Source organism: Mustela nivalis (genome assembly GCF_964662115.1).
Source record: "Mustela nivalis genome assembly, chromosome: 7".
In the NCBI taxonomy this organism is placed as follows: Eukaryota; Metazoa; Chordata; class Mammalia; order Carnivora; family Mustelidae; genus Mustela; species Mustela nivalis.
The window spans coordinates 14414037-14436938 of record NC_139026.1 but is presented as its reverse complement, the minus strand read 5'-3'; the positions used below and the strand labels follow the sequence as shown (position 1 = coordinate 14436938).

The window sequence follows — 22902 nt, the reverse complement described above, 5'->3', positions numbered from 1 at the left end:
ATGGAATGGAAGGGGGGAAACAAAACTGCCATTATTCACAGATGATATGATGTATACATAGAAATTCAAGAGACTATAGAGAAGTTAGAATAATACATTGATGAATACAAAATTATATCCATATTCTCCTAACAAATCATTATTTTTTAAAGATACCATATATCTAGTAGCATTAAAAAACATGAAGTGGGGGAGGGGGTTTGGGAGAAGGGGGTGGGATTATGGACATTGGGGAGGGTATGTGCTTTGGTGAGTGCTGTGAAGTGTGTAAACCTGGTGATTCACAGACCTGTACCCCTGGGGATAAAAATATATGTTTATAAAAAAGAAAAGAAAAAAAAAACATGAAGTACCCAGGAATAAATGTAACAAGTGCAAAAGATTTTTATGGAAAAAAAAAGACTTTTGATGAAATTTTAACTTTAACCAAAATAAATGAAGATATAAGATGAATTAAGAAGGTCCAGTGGAATAAAGATGTCAATTTCCCCTAATTCGTACATAGATTCAATATACTATAATTCAAATAAAATTTTCAACTGGTAGGCTTTTGGGAACAAGACAAAAACGATGGTTGGAAAAGGAACAACAAGGACTACTATCTGATTTTTCTAAAGAGTTTTAACGTTTTTTTGACGCTTTAAACTATATTTAACGTGGATAGAAATAAACACAGCAAAGAAAAAGTATTAACTATTAATGGAAATGTGCCAAATACTTCTTTTCACTTTTAAAATTAAAATATACTAAGTATACAATAAAGCATACCAATCATAAGTTACTTCACAGTGAATTATTATAAAGTGAACATCCTTGGGGCTCCTGGGTAGCTTCATTGGTTAAGTGTCTGCCTTTGGCGTAGGTCATGATCCCAGGGTTCTGGGATCAAGCCCCACAGGATACACTCAACAGAAATTCATGAACTGACTGCTATCCCCCTGCTTGTGCTAGCTCTCTGTTTCTCTCTTGCGCTCACCCTGTCAAATAAATAAAATCCTTTTTTAAAAAAGTGAACATCCTTGATTAATCACTTTTATGTCATAAAATAGAGCACAAACAACACCCTAGACAAATGCTTTCTCACCTTCCAAAATTGCAAAGAAAACCACCTTTCTTTATTTCTAATTCCATAAATCAGTTCTGCCTAGTTTTGGACTTTAGTTTATGGAATTATACGGTATATATATTGTTTTACCTTTGACTTTTTTCATTAAACATATTTGTAGATTTTATCCATGCCATTGTGTACAGCTACTGTTAGTTCCTTTTTTATGGTATTCCAATATATATTATACCACAATTTATCTATTTTACTGTTAATGGACATTTCCTTCTAGTTTGGAATTACTATAAATAGTGTTGCTATGAATATAATGTGCACTCATCTACGAATGTTCATGAATTTCTATTAAGTATATGCTTAGGAATAAAATGGCCGAGTTACTAGTAAAGTTTATATTTGACAAACAGCTCTATAGTTTCCCAAAGTGTTAACTGTTAAAATTCCTAGTTGCAGTGTATGAAAGTTTCAGTTGTTCCACAATTTCATCAATACTTTGTACTGCCAGATCTTTTCATTTTAGCCAATCAACAGAGGTACACAGTAGTATTTTTAACTTATGATTAATTTAAATTATATTTTTCAGATATTCAATTTGGCTGGGCAATTTTTACCATGTCTTTAGGGCTTTCCAAATTATGTTTTTTGAATATCCTCTTCTGTGAAATGCCTATTCCAATTCCCACTCATTTTTCTAGAGTTACCTGTATTTTTCTTACTGACTTTAGTTCTTTATACATTCTTGATACAACTCCCTTGTCAGTTACATGTCTTCAAATATCTCCTCCTACTGGTTTTTCATTGGTTAGCCTTTACTCTTTTATTGCTATTTTTGATGAGCATGTTTCCTTTTTGGTTTTTCATTGGCTTGCCTTTACTCTTTTATTGCTATTTTTAATGAACATGTTTCCTTTTTTTAAGATTTTAAGAGAGCGCACACCCTCTGGCAGGCAGAGGGAGGAGCAGGCTCCCCACTCAGCAAGGAGCCTGATATGGGACTTGATTCCAGAATCCTGAGATCATGACCTGAGCTAAAGGCAGACACTTAACTGAATGAGCCACCCAGCCATCCCTGAACAGAAGTCTCTTAATTTTAATGAAATTAATCTATTTTCCCTTACTGTAATACTTGTGTGTGCATATGAGAGCATGCATCCTAATGCTTAAGAAATCTTCACCTCCTTATCTCATGAAGATTCTTTCCTACATTTTATTCTTTAATAAAAGCATCATTGAGGGCTCCTGGGTGGCTCAGTGGGTTAAAGCCTCTGCCTTCGGCTCGGGTCAAGATCCAAGGGTCCTGGGATGGAATCCCACATCGGGCTCTCTGCTCAGCAGGGAGCCTGCTTCCCTTCCTCTTTCTCTGCCTGCCTCTCTGCCTACCTGTGATCTCTGTCAAATAAATAAATAAAATTTAATAAAAATAAAAATAAAAGCATCATTGATATACCTTTCATATTCAATCTACAATTGATTTTTATGGTTTGGTTCAAAGTAGGGAGCCAGATTTATTTTTTTTCCACACAGATACCAAGTTATTCCTATTTTAGGAGGAATACATGTTTAGTAATCAGAAGCTGTGGGTTCTACTTCCAACCCTTCAAACTACAGAAATGTGCAAACCACTGATATTTATGAATTTCCTCATCCAACTCAAATACATACTTAGAATCAAGGAATTAGGTGCTCTCCAAGTGTTTATAATATAGCATGATAAATAGTTATATAAACACCATAATATACTGTAGGAAGTACTGGGCAATACTTAGTGATCCTTTTGTAGACAAGACCCAAAAAATCTGAACTGAATGGGCAAGACTGAAAATGATATTAAGAAAGATGCTTCCCCAAAAAAGGGCAAGTATAAAGAATTACAAAGTTATGTTTACAAAGAATGTTAAAGCCAAAAATTAAGGGAAAAAAACGCTAAAGATGACAACACAATCCTTTTTTAAAAATCACACTCATGACAAGAAAACTAATGAGCTGAAGTCTATACTCAGGATAATAATAGTAATAGATGACAGAGAAAAAGCAGAATGTCCTATTTCACTAGCCCCTACTAAATACACACATACACATATACCCCAAAAAGACTATATAGGAATGTACAAATCTAAACAGAAAGCAGAAGTCTAAGAGATAAATCCTGGCAAAAGTAATATAACAGCAAAGACATAATGAAGAAGCTCAAATTGAGAAAAGAGTCTGAGGACCAGAGTTGAGAAAATAAACCTGATTCATTGACTGATTGACTTTCTTACTTAATTGTTTTAAATATTTTATTTTTGAGTAATCTCTACACCCAACCTGAGTCTTAAACCCACAATCCCAAGATCAATAGTCATACATTCCACCAACTGAGCTAGCCAGACACCCCAACTCTAATTTTTTTTTTCAAAGGTATGTATGTATAGGGAAGATTCCTTAAGTACAAGCTAGTAAGTTTGATTATTCACCCCTGGAAAATAACAGAAAGGGTTACTTAAACATAAAGTTTAGAAAGACCTAGAAAACAAAGCCTGTTCTAAAAACAAAAATACAATCATTGATAACTTCATATCAAGATAACCTCTTTTCATTCCCTGACAGAATTATTACTCTGATAGATATACGACAAAGTTAATAATGGTTTTTGTGGACAAGACTAAAAATTCTAAACTGACTGATAAGATTCTTAATTGTATGAACTATGTTCAATAGAGTACTTTTGAATGACTTAATGTTAAGCTGAAGTGAGGACACTAATATGAAATACCATGAAGTGGTCTGTATTCATATATCTCTTGACAACTTCATCATTATTTAAAATTACGTAAAGAAGCTGGAAGGATTTTGAATATAATAATCATGCTTTATGTTAGGACATTATCAGCACAGATGTGGCTGAGGAGAAGTCGATTAATCTCACTGGACCATTTTCTCCACCTGGTAAGTAGTCTAAATCAGTGACTTTCCAACTTTTTAACAGTGATCCACAATAATAAACATGATTAAGAACAACTAATCCTGTATGTGTTAGTGTAACTAAAACGAGTTTCATAAAGTAACTCACCCTTACAACATAGCACCCCCTGATATTTTCTATTCTCTATCATTACTTCTAGTGTAGACTACAACCCACAAAATTAATTTCATAATAAAAAATGAGGTATGAATTATAATTTGAAAAAATGGACTAGATGACTTCCAAAGCAACCGATTAGATTCTCTAATTTAGATATTGACATAAAATATATATCAAATTAGTAGACAATATATGTCTGACAGAAATAACAATGAATTTACATGATGGAATTCAGAAGTATACCAAATAGATGAATACTGGGTTGAAAACAGGATGAATCTACAGAGGTAAGGGCCTATAATTAGGTTCAGAAATATCCTCAACAAGTAAACAGAGCCTTGCAGCAAATCAGACTAAAAGACCTGGAGGCTTTATTAACTACAAGCTTATCAAGAGATATCAGAGGAATCCATTAGTTTACCCAATCTTGGTCTATAAATAAAATATGTTTTTAATAAATACTGTGTTATAAATAGGTTGGTATCATGCAGACCAAAGACAATATGAGATCAAGTTTAATCTGGATCAGAGTTACTAGGTCTAAACTCCATCTTTTATTACATGTGATATACAAGAACAAAGTACTACTAATATTACATGCATTTACAATATTTATTTTTTTAAGATTTTATTAACTTGAGAGAGAGAGAGCGAGCACATGAGCAATGGGGAAGGGTATAGGGAGAGGGAGAAGCAGGCTCCCAGCTGAGCAGGGGTGGGGCTCCATCCCAGGACCCTGGAACCATGACCTGAGCCACAAAGGCAGATGCTTAACCGACTGAGCCACCCAGATGTCCCTACATATTTAAATAATACTTCTTTTCACTGAGTATAATTCCCTAGACATAGTGCTAAGTATTTTACTTTACCTAATTTAATCCTCAAAGAATGCCATGAGATGGTTAGTTTTATCTCCATATAAAATATTAAGAAATAATCTCATAAAAGTTAAGTACCCTACCCAAGTTACACAGATTGTTAACATAAATGAAGTCAGGAGTTAAACCCAGGTCTGTCTGAACACAAACCAGGACATTTTAATTTTTTATCACTTTTTATTAAATTATTCACATCCATAGCTTTCATGACAACTCGGCATATATATATATATATATATATATATATATATATATATATATATCTCACTAATTTCAGGTAAACTCAGAGAAAATTTATTCAAAGTTTAAAGACTCCCAATTAATAATAGCAATAATAATAGTTTCTTACCACTAAGAGGGATGCTATTGTTTGCAATACTTTATCAAGGTCTCCTTACCTTACTTAAGTGATGGGTAACTTCTTTAAGCATTCAGAAAACAATTCAATGAATCCCCACAAAAAGCTGACAGTTGAATGCTTCAATTTGAGAAACAATGACAAATGGATTCCTAATTCATTTTTTAGTTGCATTTGGACTCAGAAGGTATTTCTTCAAATTCTATTGCTATACAAAACATACACACTTTCTGTTAATGTGGCTACTACTATGTTGTTAATTTCTTTCTCTAAACAAATGAGCAAAATCAGCAAGTGCTAGAAAAGATTCAAAGTTTACTATCAAAGCCAGCTGTACTATAGTTTAATCTTTAGAAATCCTGTTATATATCTTCAACATTGAAAATGATCATTTTGGGATAGCCTGGGTGGCTCTGTGGGTTAAGCCTCTGCCTTCAGCTCAGGTCATGATCTCAGGGTCCTGGGATTGAGCCCGACATCGGGCTCTCTGCTCAGCAGGAAGCCTGCTTCTTCCTCTCTCTCTGTCTGCCTCTCTGCCTACTTGTGATCTCTCTGTCAAAAAGACAAAAAATAAAATCTTTTTTAAAAAATGATCATTTTGGCCCTATTCAAGAAACTGTAACATGTCATTAAGGCACATCACTTAGTAAGTAAGCCACTAGCAGTCATAGAAATAACATTTTATTGGCATCAGTGTTGTAAAGAAATACACACAACTACTGGGACTAGAAGAAATTCCTATTAACTACTGCAGAACTTCAGGAATTCTGCAGAAGAGGGAAGAATTATCAGGGCTTGACATTTTGGTCCCTTCTAGACTACTGGGACAAAATACCAATGGAAAAATTCAGTGGTCCTAACTATAACTCAATAGAGCTGTTTACTTCTATCAACAAAGTCTCAGCAGAACTGAAAATAAAATAAAAAATGGTTAAGATCCTGAAAAGGTACACAAAAATCCCAGGGTGAAACTCTAATAATTCACTAGTCCCATTTCCACCAACTACCAATAACAGGGCCAAAATTCACAGGAACCCTTATCATTTTAAGCCTGAGGAAACATAAGTGCCCCTGGGGAAATAAAGGTGACTAACTTTTTTAAAGATTCAAATAACCATGAAAGACTTTCATTTTCAAATTATAGTTCCAGAGCCCCATGCTATAAAAGCTTCACACTAGAAATCTGAGAATATGCCCCCATGAGAAAAGAGTAATTCTCAGTCAACATGGAAAGAACCCTATTGCAGAACTTTAACACAAGTTAACACAGTGCAGAACTCAGCTCTAAAGCAAAAGGTATAATCTAATGGAGCTATTCTTTCGGCAAAACACACATACAAACACACACACATCAATACCCTCAAGTAAAGCGAAGCAGATTAAATGCAATGGTTTAGCTTAAAGTATAGTTTCTAGGGAAAAATTTAAAAGGTCTCAGACTGGAGTTAAGCATAACACATACTATCTCAAAAGAGCTTCAAACAAACTGAGGGTTGCTGGGGGGTGGATAGATGATGGACATTGGGGAAGGTATGTGTTATGGTGGGTGCTGTGAATTGTATTAAGACTGAGGATTCACAGACCTGTAACCCTGAAGCAAATAATACATTATATGTTAATTTAAAAAAAAAAACACACCAGAGAGCCTCAAAACAATTCCTAGGCTCTGCAAGCTGAAACTATAAACCAGATTTTAAAAATCAAAGACCTAAATAGATGGTGAGATACATTATGTTCATGAAGACTCAATATTGTTGTCAATTCTTTCAAACTGAGCTATAAATTTGATGTAATTTAAATCAAAATCCTAGGAGGATCTTTTGTAAATATTGACAAATTAATTGTGAAACTTACATGAAAAGACCAAGAAACAAGAACAGATAAAACAATTCTGAAAAAACAACAAAGTTGGAGAACTCACACTACCTGATTTCAAGACAGTACAGTGTTGGTGAAAGAAAAGAGACATAAATAAATGGAATAGAAAAGAGAGACCACAAATAAATTCACATCTATATGAGTACACGTACACACACTGCCTTTTGACAAAGGTGCAAGAGCAATTCAATGGAGAAAGGATAGTCTTTTCAATAAATGGTGCTGAAATCCCTTGAGATCCGTATGTAGCAAAATGAGCCTTGACACACAGCACACATTTTATACAAAAGTTAACTAAAAATAAATCAAGCAAAGAATACAAAAACACTATTCAAAGGGATATAGGTACCTGATGTTTACATTTATAGCGGCATTATCTACAATAGCCAAATTATGGAAACAACCCAAATGTATATTCCTTGACTGATGAATGGATAAGGAATATGTGGGGGGGGGCATATGTATGTGTATAAAATGAAATATTACCATAAAAATATAGCCATTAAAAATAATGAAATCTTGTCATGTGTAATTACATGGATGGAACCAGATAGTATTATGCTAAGTGAAATAAATCAGTCAGAGAAAGACAAATACCACACAATTTCACTTATAGGTGTAAGTGCAATTTAAGAAACAAAACAAATGAACAAAGAGGAAAAAGAGAGAGAGAGGTAAACCAAGAACAGACTCTTTTTTTTTTTTAAGATTTTATTTATTTATTTGAGTGATATCTGGGATTTATTTCAAATAATCTGGTGATGAGTGGGGAGAGGTGGGTTGATAATGAAGAGTTGGTTATAGAAGATAACAAGGTGAGAAAGGCTACTTTAGGAATGAGCCCCGCTAATAGGGTTTGAGATAATATTCCAGGTGAAGAAGCAGAAAATGAAAACACCTTGGAAGCCAGGGGAAGATTCTGAGCATAGAAATGACCTGATCTGATTAAGGTTTTTTAAAATATTCCTCTGGCTTCTACATGGAACAGACCAGGAAGGCAGATATAAAAAATGGAAGTAGAGAGTTAGGAGGCTATTGTAAATAAATATTGAAAAAAATATTGGTGACTTGGATAGTATGATCATAATGGAAGGGTGAGATTTGAAAGGATATGAAAGTTATCTTTAAGGAAAAGCCTAATAACTGCTGAAGGACTAGACATGAGGTTGTGAGGAAAAAAGAAATGAAATAAAAGATGGCTCGATGATTCTGCAGACTACTAAGGTGAATGTTGCCATTTATTGTGATACTGAGAAACCATGATAGGTGGGGAAGATGGAGGCAAAACCAAGCTGAAGACACTTATTTGGAATCCAATAAAAACACTGGATATGTGGGCCTGGAGCTCAAGACAGAGGTCAGGGCAGGAAATGCATGATAGGAAATCATGAGGTATTCAAGTTTGTAACGAGATCACCTAGGGAATAAATATGGATAAAGAAGTGAACAGGAGACTGGCCATCACCAGAAACCAGGAGAGAAGCATGGAACAAATTCTCCTTCAGAAGGAACCAACCCTGCCTACATCTTGGACTTGAATGAACTTCTGGCCTCCAGAACTATGAAAGAATAAAATTTTGTTGTTTCATGGCAGAAAGAAAGAAAGAAAAGAAAAGAAAGAAGAAAGAAAGAAAAAAGGAAAAAAAGAATTGAGTAGGAGAACTGAGATCTAGAATTTCGCCTTACATCAAAAGCTGCCAAATTAACATACATTTATGTATATGTTCTTTTTTTTTATGCATGCTTTTTCTAGAAAACTATTTGCCAATGTATCAGATATTAGAGGTTTTTTTGGTACTTCCCTTTTCACATTAGGACACTGACTCAAGAATCTCCAGAACTTCTCTTCTCTCAAACCAGTATTTCATACTCTCCTTCCTCCCACCTCCTCTCCCCCAATACACACACTAATCACTCTACTCCTAATTCTTCCTTCTCCTTCCCCCAGGGCTGTCTCTTCTCTGTGCTCCCAAGATTTGGATATTTCTACAGAGGTCCTATTTAACATTCTATATTCTAATTATTTGTCCTTTAAGGGTATGAAAGCTTCAACTTTGACTTTCATCTTTGTATCCCCAGTGCCCTGTAAAACAGGCTCTTTTTTTTTTTTTTTTAAGATTTTATTTATTTGACAGAGATCACAAGTAGGCAGAGAGGCATGCAGAGAGAGGAGGAAGCAGGCTCTCTGTCGAGCAGAGAGCCCGATGTGGGGCTCGATCCCAGGACCCTGAGACCATGACCTGAGCCGAAGGCAGAGGCTTTAACCCACTGAGCCACCCAGTTGCCCCGTAAAACAGGCTCTTAATGAATGTTTCCTAAATGAATAAAATGAAGGGTAAGTGACCTACCCAAAACCAGTACCACTGCTACCCAGTAGGAGAGTAGGGATTAGAATCTAGAGAGCCAGATATTTTAAACTCACTTTAGTCTGTCATTCAAAGAACTCTACATTGGGGCCTCACTTCATCTATATATTTCCTATTTATTATCCTGTCTTGACTGTAAGTCTGGTGATGTGCCCAAAATCCACTTTCTTCAGCCAGTTCGGAATCTGTGCAACCAACTTATGTCTCACCTCTCCCATAAAAACTCTCTTCACCAATCCCTCAATCACTACCCTCCTCTTCCACACCAGTGACACTCACAAAATCAGTAACCCCCTATTATAATCTTATTTCTGATCTTAAAATGTCATTGAAGCTACTCATTCAAAGCTTACCAAAGACTTTTATAACAATTAAAGTATAATTTCTAAAACAGTAAAACCATGATTCTCATAAAAATATTAAATGCATATATGGCAGAGATTTTATTTAATTCATTATAATAAAGGAACCAGTAAAATGTTAAAATTGGTTCAAATAAGAATTGGACATACAGAGTTTTACAATGCTCATGCTACAAAATTCATTTGCATGACATGAACAGGAATAATTTACATTGGTATGGACAGGAAACATTTGTTCTGTCACCAGTTTTTAAAAATCTAAACTTTAAAAAAATTTATTTCAAGTCTAATTAAACATACAGTGTTATATCAGTTTCAGGTGTACAATGTAATGATTCAACAATCCTATAAGTTTCTCAGTGCTCATGAACATAAGTGTACTCTTAATTCCCTTTGTCTATTTCACCCACCTCTACACCCACCTCCCTCTGGCAAGCAACAATTTGTTCTCTGTAATTGAGTCTGTTTTGGGGTGGGTTTTTTTTTTTTTTGAGATTTTATTTATTTATTTCAGAGAGAGAGAGAGCATACGTGGGAAGAAGGTCAGAGGAAGAAGCGGACTCCCCGCGGAGCTGGGAGGCTGATGTGGGACTCAATCCTGAGACTCTCGGACCATGAACTGAGCCAAAAGCAGCTGCTCAACCAACTGAGCCACCCAGGCACACAAGTCTACTTTTTTTGTTGGACTCTTTTTCCTTTGTTCATTTCTTAAATTCCACATATGAGTAAAATCGTATGGTATTTTTCTGCCTCTGACTGACTTATTTCACTTAGCATTATACTTTCTAGGTCCATCCATATTGTTACAAATGGCAAGATTTCATTATTTTTTATGGCTGAGTAAAATTCCACTGTGCGTGTGTGCCTGTGTGTGTGTACCACATCTCTTTTATCCATTTATCTTATCAATGGACACATGGGTTGCTTCATGTCTTGGCTACTGCAAATAATCCTGCAACAAACACAGAGGTACACACATCTCTCTGAATGAATGTTTTCATTTTCTTTGGGTAAATAACCAGTAGTGGAATTACTGGATCATATAGTTTTTGAAGAATCTCCATACTGTTTTCCACAGTGGCTGCACCAATTTGCATTCCAACCAATAGTGCACAAGGGTTCCTTTCTCTCCACACCTTCACCAACACTTGCTTCTTGTGTTTTGAATTTTAGACTTTCTGACAGGTGTGAGGTGATATCGCATTGTGGTTTTGATTTGCATTTCCCTGATGATGAGTGATGTTGAGCATCTTCTCATGTACCTGTTGGCCATCTGTATGTCTTCTTTAGAAAACTGCCTATTCAGGTCCTCTGACCATTTTTTTTAATTGAATTGTTTGCTGAGTGTCGAGTGTGCAAATTCTTCATATATTTTGGATATTAACTCTTTATCAGATATATCACCTGCAAATATCTTCTTTCACAAACTGCCTTTTTGTTTTGCTTATAGTTTCCATCACTGTGCAAAAGTTTTTATTTTTTATTTTTATCCTTTTTAAAAGATTTTATTTATGTATTTGGCAGAGAGAGAGAGAGAGATCACAAGTAGGCAGAGAGACAGGCAGAGGGAGAGGGGGAAGTAGGCTCCCTGAGCAGAGAGCCCAATGCAGGACTCAATCCCAGGACCCTGAGATCATGACTTGAGTCAAAGGCAGAGGTTTAACCCACTGAATCACCCAGGTGCCCCACAAAAAGCCTTTTATTTTGGTGTAGTCCCAATAGTTTAATTTTGCTTTTTTTCTCCTGCCTGAAGACACATTTAGAAAAATGTTCCTATTGCTGATGTCAAAGAAATTACTGTCTGTGCCAGGTATCTTACAGTTTCACTCACAGTTAGGTCTTAAATCCATTTTGAGTTTATTTTTGTGCATAGTGTACAAAAGTAGTCCAGTTTCATTACTTTTCATGTAGTTGTTCAATTTTCCCAGCACCGTAAATTTCCTTCCCCCAGAGGTAGAATTTAGTGATTCATCACTTGCATATAACACCCAGTATTCAATCCATCAAGCGCCTTCCTTAATGCCCATCGCCAATTACCCCACCCCCCCACCTAACTCCCCTCTAACAACCCACATTTCGTTTCCTATAGTTATAAGTTTCTTATGGTTTGTGTCTCTCTCTGATTTCATCTGATTTTATTCTTCCTCCCCTTCCCCTATGTTCACCAGTTTTGTTTCTTAAATTCCACATAAGAATGGAATCATATTTTTCTTTCTCTGACTTATTTTGCTTAGCATCATACCCTCTAGTTCCATCCACATCGCAAATGGCAAGATTTCATTCTTTTTGATGGCTAAGTAATATTCCACTGTGTGTATATGTGTATGTGTTCCATCCACGTCATTGCAAATGTCAAGATTTTGGTTTTTGAATGGCTGCATAATATTCCATTGTATATATACACCACATCTTCTTTATCCACTCATCTATTGATGGACATCTGGGTTCTTTCCATATTTTGGTTATTATGGACATTGCTGCTATGAATATAGGGGTGCATGTGTCGCTTTGAATCACTATGTTTGTATCCTTTGGATAAATACCTAGTCGTGCAATTGCTGGGTTGTACAGTAGCCCTATTTTTAACTCTTTGAGGAACTTCCATACTGTTTTCCAGAGGAGTTGTACCAGTCTGCATTTCCACCAACAGTGTAAGAGGGTTCTTCTTTCTCCAAATCCTCACCAGCATTTGTTGCTCCTGAGTTGTTAATTTTAGCCATTCTGAATGTCCAGCACCACAACTTTTATCTACACTTTGCTACAGAGTTGTAAAGCAGTCTAGTCAATCAAGAACAAAAGAACATATCCCTAAATTAGAATTATGTAATTGCTGGAGGGACCTTTATATCCCAGAGGGTCTACCACTCAGCATTCATGACATGCAGTCATTTCTTCCATCTGTTTCCAAGTCACTGAGTATTCTTCCCACATAACTGTCAGAATTCATCCTAATCTGCCATCTTCAGCACAATGAAGAAAAATTCTTGCCACTTTTGGTTTCCATGATACTCACCTGGCTCTTCTTTCTACCTCTCTTCAGTCCTCTTCACCAGTTTCTATTCATCTTAAATATAGTAACCACCAAGATTTTGATGCATCTTACGCTACCCAGTATCACCAGTTGTGCTTCACCTATTAATTATATATGAATTATTCCCATATCCAGTTCTAATGTCTATAATCCCTAAACTTGAACTTCTATTTTCTCCATTTCCCATGTTGATATCTTAGCAGTACCTCAGATTCAGCAATGACCTGGACAAAACTCATTCTTTCCTCATCTAAATATGGTATATTCCTGTGTTCTCTAACTTAATAGCTAATTGTCAAAGAGGCACAAAGCATGTGAATCTTGTACTCTACTGCCTCTCTGAAACTGCCTTTTTGACAGTCACCTAAACTGTCCGGTGCACCTTTATAATCACTCTCTTGCATGTTCCCCTTCCTCACAGACTTTTCCCTAATTAAGGCCTATATTATCTTTCAGTGGACTATTGATAAAGCCTCCATACTGCTCTACTATCTCTTTCCTCTATCATTCACTCAACTGCCAAAGCATACTTCCTCAAACAGGAGTCCAAGTTTTTCTGACTTGGTCCTATCTTCTGATCTGAGTTCTTACATAATAGTCATCTGCTCTCTTAGGACATCTACCTACTTTCTACTCATTCTATTTCAGTTACTTCAGTCCAAATGAGTTGATTCCACCCATGAGGCACACAACAACAGCTCACATTGATGCTCACAATGACTGGTTCATAAATTGGTCCAAACAGAGCCACTGAAGTACCACAGACTTTTGCTGAGACTTCTGGGACAGAGGCATATGCTTTTTACTACCTTAACTACCATTGTTATATTTTACCACCAGAGGAAAGCCCGAGATGCCAACCCAGAATGAGTGAAGTTTGGAGATGCAAAGAGGGAAATTTGATCCTGCTAACATCTTCTGAGCCCCAGCACTAACTCATGTCTGGAGCCACGTTCCCTTGGACTGGTCAATTATATTTACCAATAAACTCTCTTTCTGCTTAAGCCTGTTTGAGTCGGGCAAAACCATCCAGAGTACTAAACAATACCTCTTGTCTTTTCACGCGCCATATTACTCAGTTACACCAACATCTATACCAGTATCAGAATACTGTGCCTTCCCTCATGTTATTTCCTTAGCCTGAAAACTTTCGCCCCTCATCCTCTATGGAATTCCTTCCCTCTATTCTGTGTTTATTAAGATTCATCTCATACTTCAAGCCTCAGTTCATATGCCTCAGTGAAGAAATCCTCTAAGACTAGAAAAAGAAGCAAAGGACTAGATTACACATGGATTTTAAACTATGCTACAGCTTTTGAACTTTAACCCAAGAAAAACAAATGTCAGTGAAGGATTTAAAAGAGTAAAGGACATGAACAGATAAGCAATTTCAAGGGATCACTCTGGTTGCTGTATACAGAATGAATTAGAGAAGGGCAAGGGGGACAATGGTTCATAAACTACTCAAATAATCTAGCCAAAAGGATGGTGGTATGGGCTAAACTGACAGTGGAGACAGAAGAATGTACTTCTGTGGTTATTTTTTTCTGAATAAATCCCTCTTTATACTATAAACCTTCTGAGGGCAGAGAAATTATCTGAATTCCATTTAGCCATAGAAATTAACAAAGTGGTTGGCACACAGTATAAACTCAGCATTTGTTAAATGAATATATAATTGAGCAACTGGTCAAATGGTGTTATTATTTATGAAGATAGGACACACAGGAAAAGTCCTTTGTTTTTGAGATAGAGATAATAGAGAAGATGATCTTTGTTGTTTTTAATTTTTTTAGGGAGGGGGTTGGGGGTAGGCCAGAGGAGGAGGGAGAGAATAAAATCTCCTCCACACCCAGCATGGGGCCTGACACAGGGCTTCAACTCACAACCCTGAGATCATGACCTGAGCCAAAAGACTCAGATACTTAACCAACTTAGCCACCTAGGTGCCCCAATGATCTCTGTTTTGAACAAGGTGAGTTTAAGGTAATACAAAACACACATTTTTAAAAGATTTTTATTTAACTATTTGACAGAGAGAGACACAGTGAGAGAGGAAACATAGGCAGGAGAAGTAGGAGCAGAAGCAGGCTCCCCACTGAACAGGGAGCCTGATGTGGGATCCCAGGACCCTGGGATCATGACCTGAGCCAATGGCAGTCACTTAATGACTGAGCCACCCAGGTGACCCTATAATACATTCAAATAGACAGGCAATCTATATATAATGGATGCATATCTGGGGATCAGGAGAGAGATATGAGCTGAAAATGCTGATTTGAATTCTGAGCAAACAGATGCTAACTGACTTTCTGAAGAGATAAGACTGCCTAGGAATTATGTAAAATGAAAAAAAGGGTGATCAGAGACCTGAGGGGCATTTAAGAGCTATTCTGTGTTTATTAAGATTCATCTCATACTTCAAGCCTCAGTTCAAGGAAGTAAAGGAAGAACACTAATAGCTTGGCAGAAAAAAAAAAAAAAAACAACAAACAAAAACAAGAGGAGGGCCCTCTAACCAATGCAAGGGGAAGAAGAGGAAAGTATGGTCAAAAGTGTCAACCATGGTAAAAAGTCAAGGAATGAAAAGTTTAAAAGTATCCTTTGGATGAATACTGTCTTGGTGGAGTAGATGCAGTGGAACCCAGACTAGGAGTGGATTGAAGAAGGGTAAGTAGAAGATAAAAAAATGAAATCAGCCAATATTAGACATCTTGTTCATTAAGTCTGGCTATATAAATAAATTGAGAAACAGAGTTACAGGAGAAGAACATACTCAAGGGTAGGTTTTCTTCCCCTGTTGGTTTTCTTGTTCTTATAGAACTGGGACTTATGCATGTTTAAGTGCTGACTGGAATAAACCAAAAAGAGGTTAAAGAAAGGGTAAGAGAATAAATCATCAAAATGAGAGTGACTGTGTGTGTGTGTGTGTGTGTGTGTGAAAACATCATGCAGCACACCTTGAATATATACAATTTTTGTCAACTATACCCCAATAAAGCTGTTAAAAACATGAGTTTAAAATGGGGTATAGCTGAAAACACTGGTTTTGAATAAAGAAAGCAATATCTCTTCTACTGAAATCAGACTATAGAAGGAAAGAATGGGTAAGGATGTAGGTACATTTATAGATTTGGTTACTAAAAATTAAGAGAATCTACATGTGATAATGTCAACTGTGTTTTAAACACATTGAAGTTTAAATGTCAAAAATAATTTCTTCACTAAAAATTATTTCTCTGAATTACGAGTTTAAGATACACATTAGCATCAAAGTTAAATGAAGTAACTATCACATTCCTAAATGCTAGACTTAACAAAGAAAATTTTAAGAATATTTATCAAATATCAAATATCTACACTGTTAACACAGAGAGCTCTTTCCCCAAATATCTGTACAGCCTTGTCACCTCTCTTTCTTTAGGTCTCTGTTCTCACACTCTGCTTTATTTCCCTTCATTATACTTACCACCACCTGACATATTCTATTTGTTTTATTGCCTGTTTGTCCTCCTAGACTAGAAGGATCTCAAGGGGAGGGGCCTTCTGTTATTCACTGTTGTATCTCCAGTAACAAAATAGTGCCTGCCAAAAATATGAACGAAAAATAAATTTGTGTTTGAATGAAATGGTACCTTCTCTTCAGGAAAAAGAATTGCAATCTGTTAAATGAAGGAGAAATGAATATACAAGGACTATATCAATATTTACAAATTAAAGAAATATTTACTTCTTTTTAATGATATTTAACGGTGATATAGGAAGCAATACCAAAAAATGACGTAAGAGTTCACAAGACTATGAAATCCAGACAACATGATAAAAAATTTATTATGGAAAAGGAAGCATGTGGACTGGACCTTAAAGGGGTGGGTAGATTTTTAACTGTATAATTCTTTTTTTTAGTCTATTCAAAGAGTTGTACAACCATCACCTTCTAGAACAGTTTCATCACCTCAAAAGAAACCCTATGCCCCTTAGCTACCACCTCCTAACTACCCAGTCAGCCCTAAGAAGCCACCAATCTACTTTCTGTCTCTACATATTTGCCTATTCTAGACATTTCATAGAAATATAATCAAATCATTTGTGAAATTTTGAGACTGGCTTCTTCAAATAGCATAATGTTTTTAAGGTTAATCCATGTTGTATCAGTACTTCATTTATTTTTATGACTGAATATTACTCCATTGTATGGATATAACATATTTTAACCATTCATCAGTAGATGGCCATTCGGGTTGTTTCTACCCTTTGACTATTATGAATAACAGTAAATTATTAAAATAATAGTCCTATTAACATTCATATATAAGTTTTTGTGTGGTATAATTTTTTTTTTCTTTAAAGATTTTATTTATTTATTTGACAGAGAGAGATTATAAGTAGGCAGAGAGGCAGGCAGAGAGAGAGGAGAAAGCAGGCTCCCCGCTGAGCAGAGAGCCCGATGCGGGACTTGATCCCAGGACCCTGGGATCATGACCTTAGCCGAAGGCAGCGGCTTAACCCACTGAGCCACCCAGGCGCCCTTGTGTGGTATAATTTTAATCATAGATAAGTAAGGGATAGAAATGAAATTTCTTTCTTAAGTAGGCTCCACCCCCAAAGTGGGGCTTGAACTCACAACCTTGAGATCAAGAGTGGCATGCTCTACCAACTGAGCCAGAACTGAAACATTTTGAATCATTCAATCCCAAATGTGACAAATTCAAGATAATATTTTCACTGATAAGGCAAAGTGAATTTTCATAAAGCTTAATTTATTCATGTCAAAGGACTGTCCTTTATTCTCCAAAAATGTCCTTCGGAATTTCTTTTTTTAAATGTTAAAGCATCCTTTTTAAATGAAATGATGGCAGTGTTGAAAGGTAATTTTGGGGGGTGCCTGGGTGGCTCAGTTGGTTGGGTGTCTGACTCTTGAACTCAGCTCAGATCTTGATCTCAGGGTTGTGAGCTCAAGCCCTGCACTGGGCTTCATGCTGGACATGGAGCCTACTTAAAAAAACAAAAAACAAAAAACAAAAAAAGGTAGTTTTGTTAATTTACTTAGGTAAAATAAACTTCGTTAAATCTAATCCAAAAATCTAGGAAATTCTGTTAACTAAAGGAAATGGCATGAAGGTAAGAAGGTAGAAATCCACAAGATAGCCTGAATGCCAACTAAGGAGACTGCACATTATCCTATGATCAATAAGGAAATGAATAAAGTTTTTTAAGTATAAAATAACTTCTTCTGGATGTCATCTCATACAATGAACAGCAACTGATCTACAACTATATAAAAAGCATGGAATTCAGTGCTATAAAAACAGACTAAATAATTTTTATAACTTAGTCTTTAGTAAAAGAAAAACGTCTCTCTATTTATTATTGACATCTTTATTCATCTTTCAGAGAGGGCAATGCTTAGTAGTTAAAAATAATATTTTAAAAAGGAAAATATGGGAATTAAAAAAAGGAAAATATGGGATTACTCCTACTGTGCCTACAAGCTTTATTTCACTCATTTGACAATGTGAGTTGCTGGGTATATAAAGATATCATATAACCCCTATCCTACAGAAGCTTATAGTCTAGATTTTATAAATGTATCAAATACTCTAGAAGAAACTGACCGCAAACATGTAATTAGATATTATTCACCTAGGGTTTTCAATTTGGTAGCAAATAAAAAAAACACTTAACAGTCATATTTTAAGCGTTTTACATTTGTTACCTAACCTAATCCTCTTTAACAGTTTTATGAAAAAGTTATTATTACTATATTATTTTAGGATATTTATTAATACATTAAAATATATTACATTTATCTTTTCCCAGAATCAATGTTAATGACATCAATTCTGCTAACTGAGTGCTTTCAATATACAGTTGCTGTATCATTCCTATCAGCATACAAACATTCTGTAATCTTGCCAATCTTGAAAAAAAAAAAATCCTCTCTTGAGTTCACATTCCAATCCAGGCCTCTCATCATTTTTCTGATCCCCTTCTATCAAAACTCCCTAAAAGAGCTATCTGTAGAAGTTGTCCCCCAAATTCTCTCTTCTCAGCCTCTTTGCCATTCCAGAAAGGCTCCGCCTCTGACACTACCAAAACCACTCCAGTCAAGACTATAAATGACCTCAAAATCCTAAATAAGATTCTTAATTTTTAGTCCTCATCTCACTTGACCTATCAGCAACACCTGACATAGATAAATACTATGGAAATACTTTCTTTACTTGGCCTCTAAGACGCCATATTCTTCTGGGTTTTCTTCTCATATTACTAGATACTCCTTCTCAATCTCCTGTGCTAATTCTTCCACAGCTCCACAATTTCTACACATTAGAGTATCCTAGTATATCCTAAAATAATATAGTAATACTAACTGTCCTTGGACCTGCTCTGTTTTCTATCTACACCCACTTCCTTATGTTCTCACAAAGTCTCATGACTCCACTAAGATTTAACAGGATAGGGATTTTTTTTTAGCTATTTTTGTTACTGCTGAATGTCCTGAACCTAAAACAATGCCTGGCATGTAGTAGATGCATGACAAATATTTGTTCAACGAAAGGATGAATGAATAAATGGCTTTAAATATTATCTACAAACTGATGACTCTCCAATTTATACCTCCTATCGGGAGCTCTCTCCTGAACTCCTGATATATCCAACTGTCAAACAGCCATCTCTACTTGGATGTACAATAAACATTTCAAACTCAATGAGTCCAAAAGAGAATCCTAATCACCCTCCCATTGGCTTCTGCAAATGACTTCACTTTCTTTGCCATGTGCAGCTTTAGCCTAGTTCCCCAAACCAACAATTCTGAAATAATTCCTAATTCCTTCTCTTTCTCTAATACACATATACAATCTGCCAAGAGAGACCACACAAGAGGGGGTAGGGTCAGAGGGAGAGGCAGACTCCCTGCTGAGCAGGAAGCCTGATGATGATGCGGGACCGGATCCTAGGACTCCAAGATCATGACCTGAGCCGAAGGCAGTCGTTTAACCTGAGCCACCCAGGAACCCAACATTATGGATTCTTCCTTCAAAATATACTCAGAATTTACTATTTCTCACTACATCCACCACTATCACTGTGGTACAAGCCACTACCATCTCTCACCTGGAAGAATGCAACAGCCTCCTCTTTCTTGTCCACCTTCTCCTCCCAATCCAGAACTGTAATCAGAGATTACACCACTCCTCTGCTTATAATCCTGCAATCATTCCATCTTTGCTCTGAATAAAAGCCCAGATCTTGACAACTGCCTTATATTTATCTCTTTTCAGTCTGGCCCTGTTGTATCTCTGGCCTCACCTACTATCACCACTATTTTGCTCCTTTTATATTACTTCTTTTGCTGTTTCTTCCAAAGGTTAAACTCATTTCCACTTCCCTGCCTTTTCCCTCTCTGTTACCCCAGCCTGAAATGCCTTTTCCCTAAGGTATCCGCAATCCATTACCTGTTTCATCAGTTTGTTCAACTGCTACCTTCTCTGAGTTTTCCCCAATCACCATATTTAAAACTGAAAGGAGGGGCACCTAGGTGGCTCAGTCTGTTGAGCTGCATTCAGCTCAGGTCATGATCTTGGGGTCCTGGTATGGAGCCCCAAGTTGGGCTCCCTGCTCAGTGGGGAGTCTGCTTCTCTCTCTGCTCCTGCCCCAGGCTCCTGCTCGCTCACTCTCACTCTCTCAAATAAAAATCTTTAAAAATTAAACAAAACAAAAACTGCAAGGATAATCCCACCTCCATTGTATTGTATTCTTTATCCCCTATCGCTGCTTTGTATTTCTCTACACCTTTTATCACCAGCAACTCCTATATATCTGACTTTCTGGAACATGTGCTGGAAAAGGCTAAGAATTTTTGTTTCATTCACTGCGCTATCTCTGGTGTTAAAAGCAGTGCCTGGTATACAGCAGTGATCAATAAGCTATCTGTTAAACAAATGCTTTCATTTCCACCAGGGGGCCTAACAATCATCTAGCCTGGGATTTCAGGAAAAGATCATAAAGCTTCTCCAAAATTTTTTTCAGTGCTCTGATCCCTAGAAGGCTTTATACTTTGCCTAGAAAGAAAAACTGTATTTTCTCTAGTCAGCCACAAGGAGGAGTTGAGAGGAAGAGCTGAGCAAAGAGAAAACAGATGTTTCACTTGCTTTTCCTAGGCAACCCCGAGGTGGAAGAAAAGTGGATGTGGAGGCGCCTGTACTGAATGAAAGGTTTTCTGCACACTGTGAGTTACCTAGACACACACAAACGTAAACACGCAAAGCCGCGATCCTTTCCAACGCCACAAAGAGGCCAAGAAAAATCAACCCATCCACCGGGCACTGAGAACCGGGAGGGTGTTTCACTCCACCGCTAAGAATTCCCCATGAACGCAGGGGAAGAGTTCCCACTAGCGCAGAGGCACGTAACTCACACACGAAGGCCGACGTGGTCCAGGCTGCCGGGACTCTCGGGCCAGAGAACTATTAAATCAATTCCGTTTCCTATTCAAGGCACCTCTAATTCTGAAAATGGCTCGAGTACCGCGGTCCCAGGTCTGAGTTCTCGGATTCGCCGACTGCAGGTCAAGTCCTGATTCATGCAGCCCCGAAATCCCCATTTCCCACGGGACTCCCGACTTACCGCCACCTGTTGATGCCCACATTGGAGGAGCCGGCGAACCAGGGGTCGAGGATGTAGACGCAGCGGATGGTGTTGGCGCCCTGAATGCACTCCTTCAGGGCGGGGTTGTCGTGAAGCCGGAGCCCCTTTCGGAACCAGTGCACGGCGTTCACCCCCATCCCGGGGGCGCGGCGGCGGCGGGCGTGTCCTCGCCCAGTTCCCCCACCGAGAAATTCAAGGAAGGAAGGGCCGGCTCATAGCCGACACCTCTGCTTCCAGGGGAGCCGCCACACCCAAGGAGAGGGGAGAGGGCGGCGGACGGGGGAAAAAAGGAAAAAAATGAATCCTAGGAGGGGGCCGGAGGAGGAAGGGGCGCGGGACTCGCGGCTGGGAGATGAATGGAGGCTGCCGTCAGCGGAGTCCGGGTGTGACGCCCTTTAGGAGCCGGCGCCCGCAGCAACCGCCGGCACGAGGCGCATCGCTCCGAGGGCCTCGGAGCCCGGGAAGTGAGTACGTTCCACGAGCCCGGGCCGCCACGACGGCTCCGACCGGCCCCGGCAGCCCCAGGAGGTTCGTCACGGAAACCTCGCCCCACCGAGGCAGCCCCGGAGGCGAAAACGGGCCGCCTGAGGCGAGCCACCGAGAGGGATGAGAGGGGATCCAGCCACAGTCGGCCACGCTGTCTCTCGGGCCGGGGAAGAGCAGTGAGCACGGAGGCTGTGGTTGAGGCCGCTGGACGGTTGCCGGCCGGTGACCGGTCCCGAGGCTGCCCGGGTGACTCCACTGCCACCGCCGCGTCAGCTGCCTCGGCCCCGCCCCCGGGTCCTCATTGGAGCGCGCGCTCCCCACGTGACCCCCGGCACCTCACGTTTCTGAAGTGTGTTTACTACAGCGTCTCTGACTGAGGAATCCGCTCGCTAGGCAGTCGCTCCTAGGGGGCGGCAGCTGCTTGGTCTCAAAGCCGTCGACCCTCGCTAAGACTCTAAACTCCCTTCCTCTGCCTTTTTTCTTCGCCGACTGGTCGCCTACAAGCTCGCCCGGTGACCGCAGGCCCCATGTGAGGGAGGCCTTAGCCCCGCCTCTGGAAGCCGTGAGCATCCCCTATTGGCTGAGGTTTTCTGAGACCCGGATGAGCACGGGGCTGCAGGGAGCTCGCGGGCGCGCGCTCGGCTGAGATGGCGCGCGTGCGCTCTCGCTGCGTTCCTGAGGGAAGGAGGGAGCGGCCGGCGGGCTGGAGCGCGCGGCCGGCGATCTGGAGCGCGCTCTGGGATTCCTCCTGTGGCGTTCCGGGA

The 22902-nt window shown here is 38.4% G+C and overlaps 1 protein-coding gene across 1 annotated transcript in view; it reads right to left on the bottom strand.

The window, feature by feature from the left end:
* The window catches only part of CRY1 (cryptochrome circadian regulator 1), an 82324-nt gene extending 59625 nt beyond the window's left edge, over positions 1 to 22699 (bottom strand). The window contains exon 1 of the mRNA XM_082740570.1: positions 21632 to 22699. Within this exon, the coding sequence (XP_082596696.1) occupies positions 21632 to 21789 (158 nt within the window). The 5' untranslated portion in view covers positions 21790 to 22699. The remainder of the gene's footprint in view (positions 1 to 21631) is intronic.
* Positions 22700 to 22902: the final 203 nt, after the last annotated feature.